Below are 16,867 nucleotides of genomic sequence, written 5' to 3'. Positions count from 1 at the left end.
CAGAAATTGAAAGAAAATAGTCAGGATGCAGTGCTTGTGGCGGAGAGGGCAGCGAAAGCTCCTTCCATGGGCCCACATAAATGGCCCGACCTGTAATTTGGGTGGCAGGCAGGCCCATGGAAGGAGCTTTTGTCACCCTTTTCACTGACAGTGCCCCATCATCGCCCAAACTCTTCTATGCCATGGGGTGGCTTAAGGTGAGGGGGAGGTGGGGCAGGGGGCCAAATTGGCTGGTGGGGCAGGAAAGAGATTTCGTCACCTCCGCTGCCATCACAGATGTAGAGGGGTGGCTGGGTGGGGGTAAAGGTGGAGCAAGAAGCCGGATTGGTGGGGCAGGAGGGTGGAGAGACGGAGAACAAATGTGCAGATGATCTGTGCCGGGCCAGCTAGTTTTTAATAATATAAGTGTAATATAATAGTAAAAATTCTTAGCATTTATATTGCACTTGTGATCTAAGTGGCTTACTTCCATTCTTTCCGTAATCCTTGAAACAACCCTGTGAGACAGATCAGTATTATCTCCACATGAGAGGTGGCCACTGCTGAGGTAGGGAGAGAATGGCTTGCTTCCAGTCAACCAATGAGTTTATGGCTTGGGTGAGAATTTATCCAGGGATCTTCTGGATTCTGGTCTTGGGCATATGGATGCAGAGTGTGGAAGGAACCTCATCTTTAATTAAATTGATTAGACACAGGACTTTCCACAGTGGCCATTGGTATCAAACTCAAACTGGTTTGAGTTTGATACCTTTACTGCTTACTTCTCATGTAGTCCCACTGAGATTAGAGATTAGCAATAGGGATGTGCACGAAATGCTTCTTGCATATCCCAGTGGGGCGGGGAGGGGTACCTTTGAAAAGAGGCAGGAGGATCATACCTGTTCCTCTGTTGAGCCACCACCATCCTGCCCCGCCCCATCATGGCACTGTCATTCTTTAAATTTAACTTGAAAGCAACAGCTGTGCTGCTGTCTCCTTTAAACTGCCGTGCCACAGGAAGTTTATGCTGGGAACAGGAAGTTCCCTGTACTCAACAGTCTGTGGGCAGCATCGCATGCAGAGAGCACTACCCATGGACTGCATGCAGAGACCACTGCCCATGGACTGCTGGGAATAGGGAACTTCCTGTTCCCCACAGTGTGGCTGCCAGAACACACAGAGTGGCTGTTTAGTACTGATAGCACCACGGTGGGGTGGCAGGGGAGCGACAGAGCGGTAGATAAGATCTGCCTTCCTCCTTTTAAAGTGCCCACTCACCCCCCACTGAAATGATTCGGCTGGGGCAGCTCGAAGTGTTTCGGCATCTCGAATTAGAGACATAGAAATGCTTTGTGCACACCCCTACTTCTAACATCTGCATCAGATGGTCAGTTCAAACATTACACGGAACTCACTTCAGCCTCACGACTTATTTTTTATTCATTAGAATAAACCATGATCAATCAGGAATCAAGGAATCAGTCAGGGATACCAGGGATCAAGTCACATAGCTACAAGGGCATTTATACATTCATTCATTCATATTTTCAAAAGAATATTTTAAAACAATATTTGAAAAGAACCACAATACTTGAACAAAACAACATTATGAGAAAATATACAGACTTCACACCTGCACACAGAAAGGCTGCATAAATCCCACCACATTAAGCTTCAATGGAAGCTTAAGCAACCAAACTGTGCAGGATTAGAGTCATCCTTCATTGTTTTCCACCTCCACTGAAACTAGAAGTTCTTAATATTAATTATAGATAACTCTTAAATTTAGACTAACAGAAGTGAACAACTCTTTGAAAATTCCTTGTATTGACTGTGAATAGCTAGAAAAGCTAAAGTATACTAGCATCTGATCAAACTTAAACATTAAAGGTGCTATGCATTCTTATAATTGGAAACCTCATAGAATTTAATATGACTTACTGCTGCATAAACATGGACAAGATCAGGCTGTGAAGTTTTTGTTTTGGGGTGTGTATTTTTTGGGTAAATCAAAGATAATTCATGATCATCTGGTGCAATATTCTTGATTTTAAATTATACTGTATATATATGAGCTACTTTACTAGCATATTTCTTTACAAATTAATAATAAAGAAAGTCTTAAAGATAAAAGAAATAATGGCTACATGTAAAGAAAGCTGGAGGAATTTCTGAGCAAAATTAAGGTTGGAGTTTATAAAACTGTTCCACTCCCCACCCCACAAATATTCATAAACCCACTTTGCAATTAAAATTGTGACTTTAGAATGCTAAAATTTTCCATTGATCTTACTTGCAATTCCTTTTCACATTTTTCTTCACTCAACAGCTGTTCATTTAAAAAAAAGAAAAGAAAAAGCAACAGCTATGTGAATCTAGCCAACCATATATTGGCTGCAAAGCCTATAATTTGTCCCACTAGACAGCTTCAAAACAAGCATGAAACAGTTGGAGTTTTCTTCATGCAGGAACAAAAAATGTTAATTTACAGCAGTCAACATACCTCCACAATGAACTTTCCAAAACTTTGCCCATGTCACTGTGGTAATACTTGGTAAGGATCAGAATCACCTAAAGATGAAAATAAAAATGAGAGAACTAAGAAATGTGTGCTAAATCATAAAAACAAAATACATTTCTATTATTGTATACTACTGTATAGTCAAGATATTTGAATTATTTTTGAATGTTTATGCTTTGCTTTTGTGATTAGCATTTTTACCAATGCTTCCCTCACTTTGGAGTGAAATAGTTTTGGAAAGCAAAACAATAATCAATTGTCTCTAAGTCAATGGAGTGCTGGAAACTAACACACTTTAATAGAACACACACACACAAATATTCCAGACACACCTTTTTTCAATTATTATAATTATTTTTATTCAAAATGAAAATATATTGCATTTTATAGCAAAATGAAAATATACAGAAGGCAGAATTTCACTTTTTCAAAAATAAGCCTTTAGTTATCACATACCTTTTCTAGTTGTCCCTCGCCAACTGCGGGAATGCCAATCGCAGATTTGAGTATCTGTGACTGGCAGACTGTAACCCCCCTCGCTAACCTCGACTTGAGTATTCGCAGTAGTCATCATTCTGATTCCCAGATGCCGTTGACTACAACTCCCAGAATCCCCAGCTGCACTGGCTTTTGTGTGGGGATTCTGGGAGTTGTAGTCAACAACATCTGGGAATCCCTGTTAGAGGGAACACTGCTGCTGATCCTGGATCAGCAGTGTCTAGCGAGCAGTGTCACGCCAGCCGGAAGCAGTCACTGAACACTGTAGTGGCCAATCTTCCATGCACATGTCCTCTCTAACTCCTCTCAAAATGGAAGAGATGAAGCACAAAAGTTTGCTGAAGGATACAGAGAGACTAGCCAGTGATGCTTAATGCTGGCTGAAGAACAGTACTGAATATCACCAGGAAGAAGAGAGGCGACAATCAGTGTGAGCTTCCAGTCCAACAATGAGTCCAATGATTGGGCGAGTAGCCAATGACATAGCTGGTTATGAGAGTGGGTGGGACAGCATCACAGACCAGCTGACACAGGGGGCAGGGCTAGAGAAGCAGGGATGCCAGTTCAGTTTCAAGTAGCACCCCTGCTGAAGAGTTGGCACACCACTTCTGAAAGGTTGCCAACCCCTGGCTCAGCTAAACATGTTAAGCTGCCTTATACCAACTCAAACCATTGACCCAGCTAGCTCAGTACTGATGAATATCTACACTGACCAACAGAAACTCTTCAGGGTTTCAGATAGGGATCTTTCCCAGCTCTCCCTGAAGATGCCAGGAATTGAACTTGGGACCTTTTGTATGCAAAACCATTGTTGTACATTTTTGTAGCTAATAACTAATAGTTCTGAGACACTAACGACAGCAATAAAAGGTTTCGCTTTGAGTCCTATACCAGTGTCCACTATTAAAAGTCCCAAGACTAAAGGGACTCTGCCTCACCCACATGCACAGCACTAGCAGTCAGAAAGACCCTGACTAAAACGTCACCAAAGCCGTACACTTTGTCAGTGGCTGAAAGCAAGCCATTGCTCTCTGCTCTTCACACCTACAGGGTTGTTGCAAGGGTTACAAAGAGAATCAAAGTGGACCAATTTGAGAGTGATACATAAATGCTAAATATTATGATTAAATTTTGAAAGTTAATATAATGTAAAGAGATGAACTCCAAAGAGAGATGAGGAATGACTATGTTCCTCTTTAAATTTCTGTCTACCCTATTTCAAGGACTTGGGGTGAGTGTGGAGTGATTATGGGTTTTTTATGGGATTATGAGTTTGGAGTGATTATGCTTTTACTGAAGCACAGGATTTTTGTCTCTCCATTAAGCTGATAGATTTACACAACTTGCCAAACTCAAGGTAGCCCACAAACCAAATATGTTCTGGACCCTTCAGTTAACTCAGCATTGCACAGCCTGAACATAAAGTGACAAATCCCAATAGGAGTTAAGCAATCTGCCCTAAAATCAGGTTGTAAGTGCACTAAAATAGAAAAGCAAGAGGAGTGGGAAAGAATGTTTTCAACAAAGCCTTGAATTTTGCACATTCTGGAACTGCCCCCTCCTCTTATCCTCAATGTTACTTTTTCTGTTTTTATGACATTTCAGTGAGGATGCCTATTCATTACTATCCCAATATGCAAGATAACCAAGACTCTAAATGAATGTTTTTCCCCTGTGCTGGATCATCATTGATGGGTTGTAGACTGAGCATGCTCGAGACACAAGACTGTGAACTCTGCAAGAGTAACTTCCTGCCACCGGGAGATGCCTTGTAGCAATTGGCCCTCCCTTACCCTGACTGACAGGCAAGGGAACAGCCACTCAGCACATGGTGGGTGGGTCCTTGAGGGCCTTGCAGCAGGAAAAGAAGGGGTTCTTTGTCCTCGGTTGGAGGCTGGCAGAGCTTTCAACAGGATGAGTAGCCAGGGAGTTGGCTACTGAAAAGGACTGCAGATCCTTGAGAGACAGGATTGCAGGATACTTGAAGTTCATCATGTGAGGGGTGAGTCTCCAAGGAAAAGGGGATTTAGTCTAGGGAACAGTTTGCTAGTTAATACTTCTCAGAAACCTATTTTCCTTTTTGTGCTTTACAAATCCTTACAACTGGTCTATTGTGTTTTATCTGTAACATAACTAAGCCAAGGAAAATGAACCAGTGCCCCTTTCCAACTAGCGTGTTGCAAAAGTCTCTGTAGACTCTCAAAGGTGCTTTTTGTATTTTTTTAAATGAGCTTTTAAAGTGTTAAATGAACTTTTAAAGTGTGCTGCCCCAATATCATCTGAGGGTGCTTTTTGAAGTATTCTTGTAGTTACTGAGTCTTCCTTTTTTCCTGTAACTAAAAGCTAAGGAAGCCTCAGACTGAAGCAGTCTGTAGTATTTTGAATAAATTTTTCTCTTTTTGTTATTTGTATTTTACCTGCCTCTGAGGGGATTTTTAACTCAGGAAAAAGAGGTTTTTACTCTGGTGCAAACACGTCTAAAGTCTGATTGCTCAGCAACTCACTCTACCAAGTGTACCCATCACGTGTCAGCTACACATGGAAGGGTTTTTGGACTCTTCCCTTTTAAAAAAGGGAAGGAGGTTCTCCCTGGACATTCACTCAAATCGGGGGGGGGACTCTGTAATAATTAGGGTGTGGTGGCAGCGAATCAGCTACTGGGGAAGCAGTTTAAGTTGTAAAAGGAACAGCCTTTGTTGAGTAAACATGGAGGGACTGATTCAGCATTTTCCTTCCCCCACATGGGCTTGCTTTGAGATAAAGGCTGGGCTTAAATCCACTACATGCCTAGATCCCAGTTCCGGTCCTGTCTCACTCGAGATTGCAGGTCACAGAGATAGCTCTCCAGCCACTGCAATTCCTCAGGCTAGCTTCTTCCCTTTTTTTCTTGACTTCTCCTCTTAAACTCCCTCCTCCCCATCCTTAGATTGTGCGAGGGTGGGAAAGGAGCTGCCTTAGGTTCATTTCTTCCTTTCCAAAATTCCAAATGCCTTTTTCAGTTCTTCATTTGGACCAATGTGGCTTATTTAGTTTTTTCCTTTGTTTTCGTTTTTTGCCCTTGCCGATCACCTCCGCACTATCCTCCCAGCTCATGGAAAGAGCATATGTGGAGGAACTCCTTAGGGGTTCCCTTTCTGGGGGCCCCTTATCGACTTCCAAAGCACAACCCTCAACTCAGATTGGCTTCTCTCTCTCAGATTGGCTTCTCCCTCTCAGATCCATCCCCCTCTCCTCATGGAGGTAGTGGTGCCGCTGGTAATGGCTCCAGCTCCCAAAAAGGCTTCTAAGAAGACAAAACATTTGAAGGAGGCTGCCGAGCTGAACAAAAAGAAAAAGAGAAAGTCCCCAGCATCTGTGCACCTTAGTGAGCAGCTTCTGAGCAAGGACATTTGCTGCTGAACCAAGCGACATCTTAGGAACGGCTACACGAATGGTGGAAAAAAAGGGGACAGACGGCCAGTGCCCTTTGAGACAGCCCTCTGGCATCTCCTACCCCTACACCAGTGGTGTTAGGTGCTGAGGGGGAGCTGGCTGGTACACACAGTCCCACTGCACTGGGCCTGATTTGCTGGGCAAAGAAGTTTTGGCACCAAATCAGAGCACCCCTTGGAAGCCCACGCAGCCCGCCTCCCTGGGAAAAACAACTGTTCCTTTGGAGACCCCAGTGGAACTACCAGGCACCATTCCTCAGAGAGGTCCAGAGGGCAACATTCTGATTCAGCCAACAACAGTGAGTAACTCCGATCCCCCCACCAGGGGCCGGTTCCCACTATTCCCCCCAATGTGGACGAATGGTTGAGACTGCTTATAGGCAAGGAAGGTTCTTCCCTTCACAATGTCCTGGCCATGCAGAACATGCCTCCCCAGAAGCCAGCCCTAGAGGTTCCAGTTCTACCGGGGAGACCCAGACCACCCAGAAAACGCCTCTCTTCCTCCTCACCCGACTCTAGTCCCAGGAGGAAATCTATTCCGCCATCTGAGCGTAGCTGTTTTCTCCTCCCAAAATTGGGAATCAGGTGCTGGCATAGAATCTATCGCTCACCTTCTTCTGAGTCTCCCTCTCCAACTCCAAAATGCCTGGGGCCACAGCCTTTCATGCTCAGTTAGTTATTTATAAGTTTATTCGGTCATTGACCAGCAAACATTTACAATAAACCAGTACGTATTTTACAAATAATATAACAAAACTTGGCCATAACAGAAATAATATCAGTGTCCTCATTAATTAAAAGATAATTTAAATAAAATTCATCAGACCGGCCAGGCAGATTGTCTAACATAGGAGATAAAAGTCTTAAACGGGGTTCCCTATAAAAATCATAATAAAGAATAACGTGCGAGGTGGAGTCTATAACCCCTTTGCCACATGGGCAAAGACGTAAAAATAACAGAACTCCCTTGAACCTGCCATCCAATACTGCTGTAGGAAGAACATTTAAACGTGCTAAAGTGAGGGCTCGTCTAAATTTAGGGACAAGCACCACATCAAAATATTTAGCTGGTTTAAGATTAATAGCTTGACTCCCTAAGTATAAACCCTGCTTGAGCCATGCACCTTCTTGTTGAACTTCTATATCCAGGACACGTTGCTTAACTAACTACCTGGCTTGCTCAATTCCTACAGTATGCAAATCCTCTATGGAGAGGCCAAAAGAGGAACATTTGCTCAACACAGCTAGTTTCCAGCTTGAATTAAAACCATCATTCATAGCCAAAGAGGCTAAACCCGCCTGTCCAAAACTCAATTTTAACCAAAATCGAAAAATACAGCACCAGTATAAGGATTCCACCCTAATAAGACCAACTTCTCTTCTGATAACAGCATTCGGAGCACAACATGGAACCTGCAAAATGGATCTAATAAACTTAGTCTGGATAGCCTCCAGTAAGGCAAAATTACTTGCAGGTCCCAGTTGGGCTCCATATAAGAGCAAAGGCAGTACTTTGGCTGTATAAAGTCTCACTGTCGTAGGTATAAAAGCAGCACCATGTGTAAAATGATAAGATTTGATCTTATTTACAACCATTTGAGCAGATTGTCTGATGGAGTTAAAATGGGCATTTCTAGAGCCGACAGAAACGTAATTCCTAGATATTTAAAGGAATTAACCTGCTCAATCTTGTTTCCTTGTATGGACCAATTATAACGCCTAGCTCGCTTGGTGAACACTAAGACTTTAGTCTTACTATAATTTATTTCAATAGACTCTTGGTTACAAAATGATGAGAAGAGTCTTAGGGCACGCTTAAGGCCTATAGGTGTCTGCCACATAATAGCCATGTTATCTGCATATAATAATATGGAGACGTGCCTATCGGCTAACGTTGGTGGATGAATAGAGAGGGTGGACAAACAAGAAACTACAGAATTAACATAGATGTTGAACAGAATAGGAGCAAGTATACAGCCCTGACGTACTCCTCTAAAAGTTGGAATTTCCGATGTTAACTGTCCAGTTGGGCCATAACGAACTTTCAAACAAGTATGCTTATGCAGACTAACAATAAGTTTGAGTAATCTTTTATCTATTCCAAGGGCTTCCAGTTTAGACCACAGTCTCTCTCTAGAAACTGAATCAAATGCAGCTTTAAGATCAATGAATGCTACATAAAGTGCTGAACCTGGGAACCTAGAATACTTCTCTGCCAGAAATTGAAGGGCAAAAGCATGTTCCGTGGTGGAACGACCCTCCCGAAAGCCTGCCTGCTCGATAGCTAAAATGTTATTTGCCTCAATCCAGTCTAGAAGTTTTATCAAAAGATGCCTTGCGTAAATTTTACTAATAACATTAAGTAAGCTAATGGGACGATAGTTGGCTGGGTCCTCACGCCTACCTTTTTTATAAAGAGGAATTATTATAGCAAGGCCCCAATCACTGGGTATGTTAGCAGTTGTATCTATATAAGTAAATAGCGAGGCTAAAACGGGGACCCACCAATCAAGATTCGCTCTGATAGCCTCAATAGAAATGTTATCACTACCAGGGGCTTTACCATTACTAAATTTCTGAATAAGTTTTTCAATCCCTGAACTGGAGACTGGGTTCCACCTAAGAGTATCTCTATTTAGTTGTTCAGCATTATAAACCATATTATCAGCCTTACTATAAAGCTGTAGGAAATGTTGTTCCCAAACCTGAGCTGGAATCACAGAAGCTGGAAGTGTAGGTGTTTTCGACAGATCAGGTGAAACAAGCCTCCAGAACTTAGACTGATTGTTAAACTTAGCAGCCTCAATTAAATTAAGCTGGTTTTTGTTAATGGCTTGTGCCTTCTTCTCTCTAAGCAACCTCTTATAGGCTGATTTCATCGAGAGCGCCCTTTGCCTATTTTCCAAAGAGGGTGCTGTTCTATAAGTTAAGAAAGCATTAAGTGTGTTATTTTTGGCAATGCAACAATCCCGATCAAACCAGGAACGAGAAAAGGACTTGGCATGATTTGAATTTTTGCTTGGATATACTGAGGTGACAAAAACTGGGCACAACAGTGCTAAGATTGAAGAAAAATGATCTAACATTGAACACCTCTGGGAGCCAAAAGATCCTGTTATAATTGCTTCCCGTAAACTACACGCCTCCGCTGACCCAAGCACATTAGCAACTCGTGTGGCAAGTTCCTCAGACCACCTCAATCTTCGGTAACTAATGTTCCTAAAATCTCCTACCACCGGTCCAGCTGCACTTCTTGAGCCAACACCCGACCAAAACTTCAAAAGCATAGGGTGATGATCGCTTTCAAGTCTGGGGATAATCTGGAAATTCAAAACCCTGGACAACATACTGGACGAAACGGCAACATAATGTTGTACCGCCCACTTTGCCTCCAGTGTAAGTGTACCGCCCACTTTGCCTCCAGCTCTACCTGTGTCACCTCTGCATGTGTTACCCCTCCCAGTGTTACCTCCAACTGCTATACCTCCTATGATACATCCCCCTCCTATCGCCTCCCCCCCACCATGTTGTCTCCTCCTGCTCCTGCCTCAGCACTCCCGGTCTCAAACACAATTTTGCCCAGAGGCCAGGGTACTCTTGCCATTCTAGTCTCACTCTGATTCAAACCTCAACCCATCATTCCCCTTGCATCCAGATGAGTCTGATTAAAAAGCAGGAGAACTATCGGGGAAGAGGTGACCCAGCAGACACCTATATCTTCTTGCCTTTTCTCATCTGCTGACTTTGAAGTTTAATTATCCAAAGCTAAGAGAGCTATTGACAATGTAGCCCCTGCTGAGACTTCTCAAACTTCACCTGATTTAGATCAAAATCTAATCCCATCCTCTTCCTCCCCTGCAGCCACTGTTCTCTTCCCTGTCCTTTTTTGTAAGGTCATGCTAGCAGAATGACAACAACCAGGTTTGTCCAGACCAGTAGGCACCTATCCAAGGAAGCAGTACTCCTCCCTGGAGGTTGCCTCTCTCTTTGCCATGCCCTGCATTGACACCCCAGTGGCACAAATAGTCTTGAAGTGAATGCTGAATATTGAAGGACAGGAACAGCTGAAAGTCCCGGGGGAAAGAAAGTGTGATTCACTCCTTTAAAAGGCTCACAAAGCATCTGCAGTGGTCATTAAGGCCACAGCTACTAATTCCATTTTTTTCCAGGGCATCGATCCTTTGGGTGAAGGAACTCATAGTTCTGGTTCCCCCAGAAAATGTCAAGCTATGCCAAGGTATTAAGTTGGCTAAGGCAGCTGCACTCACAGCAGACTCTAGCCTGGTCTGCATCCAACAGGCTTCCAGAGCAATGGCATCCAGGGTCGCTGTGCAACGAGCCCTCTGGTTCAGACCATGGTTCACATGGCATGGCAAATCCACTTGGCTGAAATTTTAGCTTTAGCCCATACTTAAAGACTGCCAACCACACTCTGGTCTCCACCTTATTCACTCCAGCCTCCAGCCTTAAGGCCGAGTTGGATATGCCTTTTGGCATTTGAAGACCCATTCTTAGGAATTCAGTTTGGACAACCTCCGTCGGGGCAAAGTTCGAATATGGGCCCAATTGAGCTCCAAAGAGCAGCTGGGCCATTGACCTGGCTTAGAACAGCTTAATAGCTGCTGGCGCAAATTATCCCCCTTTGGAGCAATAGAACCTTGATTCATCATTCTCAAGATGTTGTTCTCCCCTCCTTCTGCCCTTCTCCAGTTCACCATAAAGAAAAGACGTGGCACAAGCTCGATGCTTGCAGAACACTCCGTATCTACATCAGACACATGGAGGAGTTCTGCAGATCTGATTCTCTCTTTGTAGCGTTTCAACCATCATCACTGACTCTCAAGGTCACAAAGGTACCCTGTCACACTGGCACAAAGAATGCATCCTTCTTACCTATACAATTCTTAATGTTCCCATTCCAGCAGGGATCACAGAGCATTCTACCCACAGCACTGGGTCCTTAGCCTTCTTAGCACATGCTCCACTTTTGGATATCTGCAAGGCTTCGATTTGGTCCTCCAAGTCTTGGTTACACTCTTTATATGTCATTATAAGATTTCCTCTTTCTCGGCACCACAGGCAGCCTTTGGGAGTCGAGTGCTCCAGCAAGTAGTCTAGATCATCCCCCTCCCACAGTCATTCCACTTGGGCATGTCCCATGAATGATGAGCTCCAGTACAGGGAGGAAAGGAACATTGGACTTGCCGTGAAAGGTTATTTTTCTCTGTGTCTGGAGCTCCTCAGTTTCCTCTCTTGATTACCAACTGTCCAGACTGCTCTCTCCTCTCAAGTGCTGCTCTTCGCTACATTCCAGGCACTGGGATCTAGGCGCCTTCCAGCAGCAGGAAGTTACTCTTGCAAAGTTCACAGTCTTGTCTCTCGAGCATGCTCAGTCCACAACCCATCAACGATGAGCTCCAGACACAGGGGGAAAGAACCCTTCATGGTAAGTCCAATATTCCTTTCTACCATATTTTATTTTCGATTTACATTTCATATCTTTTTATTGTGGCAGTCAAAGAAACTGGCTATTAGAGCAGCTATCATTGCCTATTTTAATGTATTTATTTTAGATTTCTCCCTTGCCTTTTGATCCAGGAGGATTCCCAAGGCAGCTTACATAAAAGAATAAAATGCTATTAAACTGGGACTGCTTCCAGCTGCCCAATTCTCACCACAGCTGTTCCCATCTACTTTCATCTTATCTCACTCCACAGTCATCAAAAAGCACCAATCCAATCTAGAGATCCATAAGCACAGAAATGCTTATAGATCTCTAGCACTTTTCCTCAGCAGAGAGAGAAGGAAGGAATGCCACATATGAATCCCTGTATCAGGCACAGACTAGGTGTCTGGGTGTAGTGGATGTTAGGGATGTGCATGAACCTGTTCGGCATTCTATTCTTAGAACACCCAACAGGTTCAGAAACCCTTCGTTCAAACTGCACTTCCCCCTCTGGTGCTCTGTGTATAAATAATTCAGCGGGGCAGCAGCATACCTCCTTGCTGCCCCATTGTTTAACTGAGTGCCATGCGTGTGTTGCAGGTGGGCGCATGCACATAACACACATGCACACACGGCACTTCCAGTCAGTGAAACAACAGGGCGGCAAGGAAGTACGCTGCCGCCCCACTGGAGATGCCCAGAGATGGGACCAAAGAAATCAGGATACTTTGAATACTGGCTGATTCAGTGTTCACAGATGACAGACTTAAAAAATGGACATCTATAAGACATCAGCTTCTATGTAGCAAGCAAGCTTGTTTTGTGATGCAAGGTACTTTAAATAGCCACAACCTATGACTAGGGATGTGCACAAAACGGATTTTGCATTTTGTTTCAAGCTCAAAACAAAAATACAGACAGCCAAAAAGTTTCAGCAAAACAGTGGTTGACCCAGTTGTTTTAATGGAACAAACCTCGAAACGTTTCAGCCATAGGGAACAATGGGGAAACTTGAAACACCCCATTGTATTTTAATTTCTTTATATCGCCTTGGGATGTTTTATGAAGAGTGGCATAAAAACTGAACAATAACAAATAAAATAAACTAGCTGATCCGGCACAGAGCATCTGCACCCCTAGTTCTCCCTGTCTCTCCCCCCACATCTTCATTTCATCTTCAGCCCCAGTCCATTCTCCCCCTTCCCTTCAGCCCCAGTCTTTTCTCCCCTTCCCAGTCCGCTTTCTCTCACCACCATCCAGCGGCGCTTTCCCTCACTACCTGCCCACCAGCTGGCCAGCTGGCTTGGCCGCTATTTTCTCTCACCAGCCAGCCTGACCACCTATTTCCCTCCCTGCCGCTATCCAGCAGCTGCTCATGAACTCTCATGGAAGTTGCCACGCATGGGATTAGCGATGAGTACGTTTAAGAGAGGTAGGTAGGTAGTCCCCCATGGGTAGCTCCTAGGGACACCAAAGTGGGTCACGAATATGAATACAGTGAATATTTATATACCAAATTTTTCAACAAAAGTTTGATGTTGAAATGTTTTGCACATGCCTACCTAGTACCATGCTATTGATAAATATCTAGAAACACTTCACAACCTGAGTACTTTTCTTCCACAGTCCTATCGCTATTCAGTTTAATTTTCCTTGACACTTGGCCTACTGTTTATTTTTAAAGTGAACATACAAATGTCTTGCTCACAGCAGAGGCAAACCAATGTATTGAATCCTCCCTAAATAAAACCTTGCCATCCTAAATATGGATTCTGCACTGCCACCAAGAAGCATTATAGTCTCCATTCTCTGCTGTTTGAAGAACAATGACTTAGAACAAAAGGTCAAATTCTTTCGTGACAAGTGCGTAGATATGGATGGAAAAAATGCCACTTCACCAATATCCCTACTTTTCCGTCTCAAGACTGAAATCAGAGGGCTGAACCAGACGTGATGGGGAGCCATATGTGCGTTATTCATGTGTCTTCCCCATTCACATATAAAACAGGGGAGGGTCAATTTTTCTTTTTTAAAACACATGAAACACAGAGTACATTGATGAGTCGAGCAAAATTATCCCTCATCCCCCACCTAACCTTGCTGTGCTATGTTGCTTGAACATTTTCTCCTAATACAACTCAAATGCGAGAAGTGAATTGGGCTGGGAATAAAACCGCTCAAGATAATTGAGTGCAGCAAGGTAAGCCTAAGGATAGGGAGCAGGGGACCTCCCCCCATCTATTTCATGTAGAACAAGAAGTTCCCCCACCCCTAAAAAAAATGTAAATGGGAGACATATGAACAACATCTACATGGCTCCCGTGCCATGTGTAATATTACTCCTATCATTTCAAATCTCTTTAGTTTAGAATTAAATATAAAATTTCTAAAGATGCAGGTATTTCTAAAAGCGTTTTCTGATTCCTAAAGGAAACTTCTAAATGCCAGGTTTAACCATCTAGACTTTAGAAGAAACATGGGCTGGGAGCAACTATACTAAAAGGGTACTACCAAAACAGGAGGTTTTCCTGCCCAGGCCACATTGAAAATGAGACAGGAAGCAGAGCGTAGAAATAAAACAGACAATTCTCATAGTGGAAGGAAGGAAGGAGTCAGATTCCCCCAAGGAGCTGTATTGCAACAGGTGCATTTAAAAGTTATTTCATAAGTGCTCCCAAGTTAGGGATGAGGTGCCCTAGTTTGCAGACAACACCAAATTGCTCAGAATGATGAAAACCTAACCAGCCTGTGAAGGGCTAGGGGTGTGCATGGACCGGTTGGTGCGGTTCAGTCCAAATTAGGACCAAACCGTGGGTATTCAAACCAGTTCGGTCAAACCGATCAGCTGGGCCATTCAATTCATGTTTTAATCTTTTAAAAAGGAGAGGAGAGCTGGTCTTGTGGTAGCAAGCATGACTTGTCCCCATAGCTAAGCAGGGTCTGCCCTGGTTGCATATGAATGGGAGACTTGATGTCTGAGCACTGCAAGATATTCCCCTCAGGGGATGAAGCCGCTCTGGGAAGAGCAGAAGGTTTCAAGTTCCCTCCCTGGCTTCTCCAAGATAGGGCTGAGAGAGATTCCTGCCTGCAACCTTGGAGAAGCCGCTGCCAGTCTGTGAAGACAATACTGAGCTAGATAGACCAATGGTCTGACTCAGTATATGGCAGCTTCCTAGGTTCCTAATTCAAACCGCCCTGAGCCATTTTGGAAGGGCGGTATATAAATCAAATCAAATCAAATCAAATAAATAAATAATGAACCAGCTCGAAGCTGTTTGTGATCGTACCACTTGAACCAGCCTGGTTCATGGAGGTCCGGTTCACCATAGAAGCAGTCCATGCACATGAAGGGCTACAAAATGCTGCATCCAAACTGGGTAATAAATTGGCAAACAAGATTCAATGTAAGTGCAAAATGATGCATATGTTAATTCACATATACACCAATGGGAGTATATGGAGTCACCCTCTAATGGAGTCTGAGCTCGTAGTGACTAACCAGGAAAGAAAAAAACCAGGGTTGTCGTGGAAGGCTCAATGAAAGCATTGGCTCAAAGTGTGGCCACTGTGACAAGGGTCAACTCCATGCCGGGGATTATTAAGAAACAGACTGAAAGGAAAATCCCAATACTTAAACAATATTGTACAATGCATCTATGATTTGGACACACATGTTAAAAAGGAGATTGTAAGGCTGGAAAAAGTAAAGAAAAGAGCAACTAAAATTATTAGGAGGCTGGAGCTTTCCCCTACAAAGAAAGCTAACACATTTAGAGCTGTTCTTGTTGTTAAAGCAACTAAGGGGGACTTGATAGAGATTTATAAAATTGTGCTTGCTGTGAAGAAAGCAGACAGAGGGGTTTCCCCCCTCTCTCATAATACAACAACATGTCGATCTAATGAAACCGATTGACAGATTTAGGATACACGAAAGAAAACACTTTTTCAGACACTGTATAATTCATAGAATTCACTGCCACAAGCTCATATGGCTTTAAAAGGGGAGACAGAATTCATGGAAGAGAGGCTTACCAATGGCTCGTCATCACGATAGCTATGTGGAACATCCATATTCAGAGGCAATATTGGGGGGGGGGTGAAGGGGAGGACTATTGCCTTCATGGCCTACTTGAGGGCTTCCCAAAGGCATGTGGTCAGCTCCTGAGAGAAACCAGATGCTGGAATTGCTGGAACTTTCGCCTGATCCCGCAGAGCTTCTCTCATGTTCTTATGAAATGAATGGGAGCTGTTCAAGGGCTATTATTTAACTTATTTATTTAGTATATTTGTATACTGCCCCAAACTTGTGTCTCTGGGCAATTCACAACAACATTACTAACGGATTTGTCCAGGAAAGCTTCCTTGTGGGTTGTGCCCAACATTCCTTTACTGGATGTGCTTGCCTTTTCCATTTTGGCTTCTGCATGACACACACAGTGCTATAATGTATTTTCTTGAGATTGCTTCTGTTCCTTACTGTTATGCAAAACCCCTGTCATGCACGTCTGCTTCTGAAACTTAAACCAATTTAATGTAACATGGCTACTCCGCACGGAATCCTGAGAATGCTATTTATTTAACATATGTTTAGGACATTTCTTACAAGCTCAAAGCAGCTTACAATAGGATGAATGGGGGAAATGTGTTTAGAATGTGATTTTTGTTCCAATATCTAAAAACTACTTTTTCTCAGTGGATTTAGTTAGTCCTTGTGCTAAAAGTTCTCTACAATATTTCCTGCAGTTTTTGGCAGGAACAGAGTTAGTATCAGTCCTTACACAGTGCTGTTTTAAGAGTTTATGAGTGTGACTTGGAAACATTTTTGTCTAATTTGAGGAATGAGGGCTCAGAATAACTGAAAGAAATCCAAAACATAATGAAGCAGGAGTGGAATACAAAACACACAGAATAGTGCAAAATGTGTACAACCTGCTTGGGGGGAAAGCATTTTTCAAACTTCTAAATAATACAGTTTATGGAGCCCATCTGTTG

At 43.3% G+C, this 16,867-nt stretch overlaps 1 protein-coding gene across 6 annotated transcripts in view; it reads right to left on the bottom strand.

Moving 5' to 3' along the window:
* Positions 1–16,867, bottom strand: part of SORCS2 (sortilin related VPS10 domain containing receptor 2) — a 248,591-nt gene that overhangs the window by 219,223 nt on the left and 12,501 nt on the right. For all 6 annotated transcript variants that reach the window (XR_008305630.1, XR_008305629.1, XM_053243173.1 and 3 more), the window contains exon 2: positions 2,483–2,550. Coding sequence is in view for 4 of the 6 variants with exons in the window: in XM_053243173.1 (XP_053099148.1) it covers positions 2,483–2,550 (68 nt within the window). In the remaining 2 variants the exon portion in view is untranslated. The remainder of the gene's footprint in view (positions 1–2,482; positions 2,551–16,867) is intronic.

This window comes from Hemicordylus capensis, chromosome 4, assembly GCF_027244095.1.
Source record: "Hemicordylus capensis ecotype Gifberg chromosome 4, rHemCap1.1.pri, whole genome shotgun sequence".
NCBI lineage: Eukaryota > Metazoa > Chordata > Lepidosauria > Squamata > Cordylidae > Hemicordylus > Hemicordylus capensis.
Note: the sequence above shows the minus strand (reverse complement) of the source record. Positions and strands in the feature narration are given on the sequence as shown.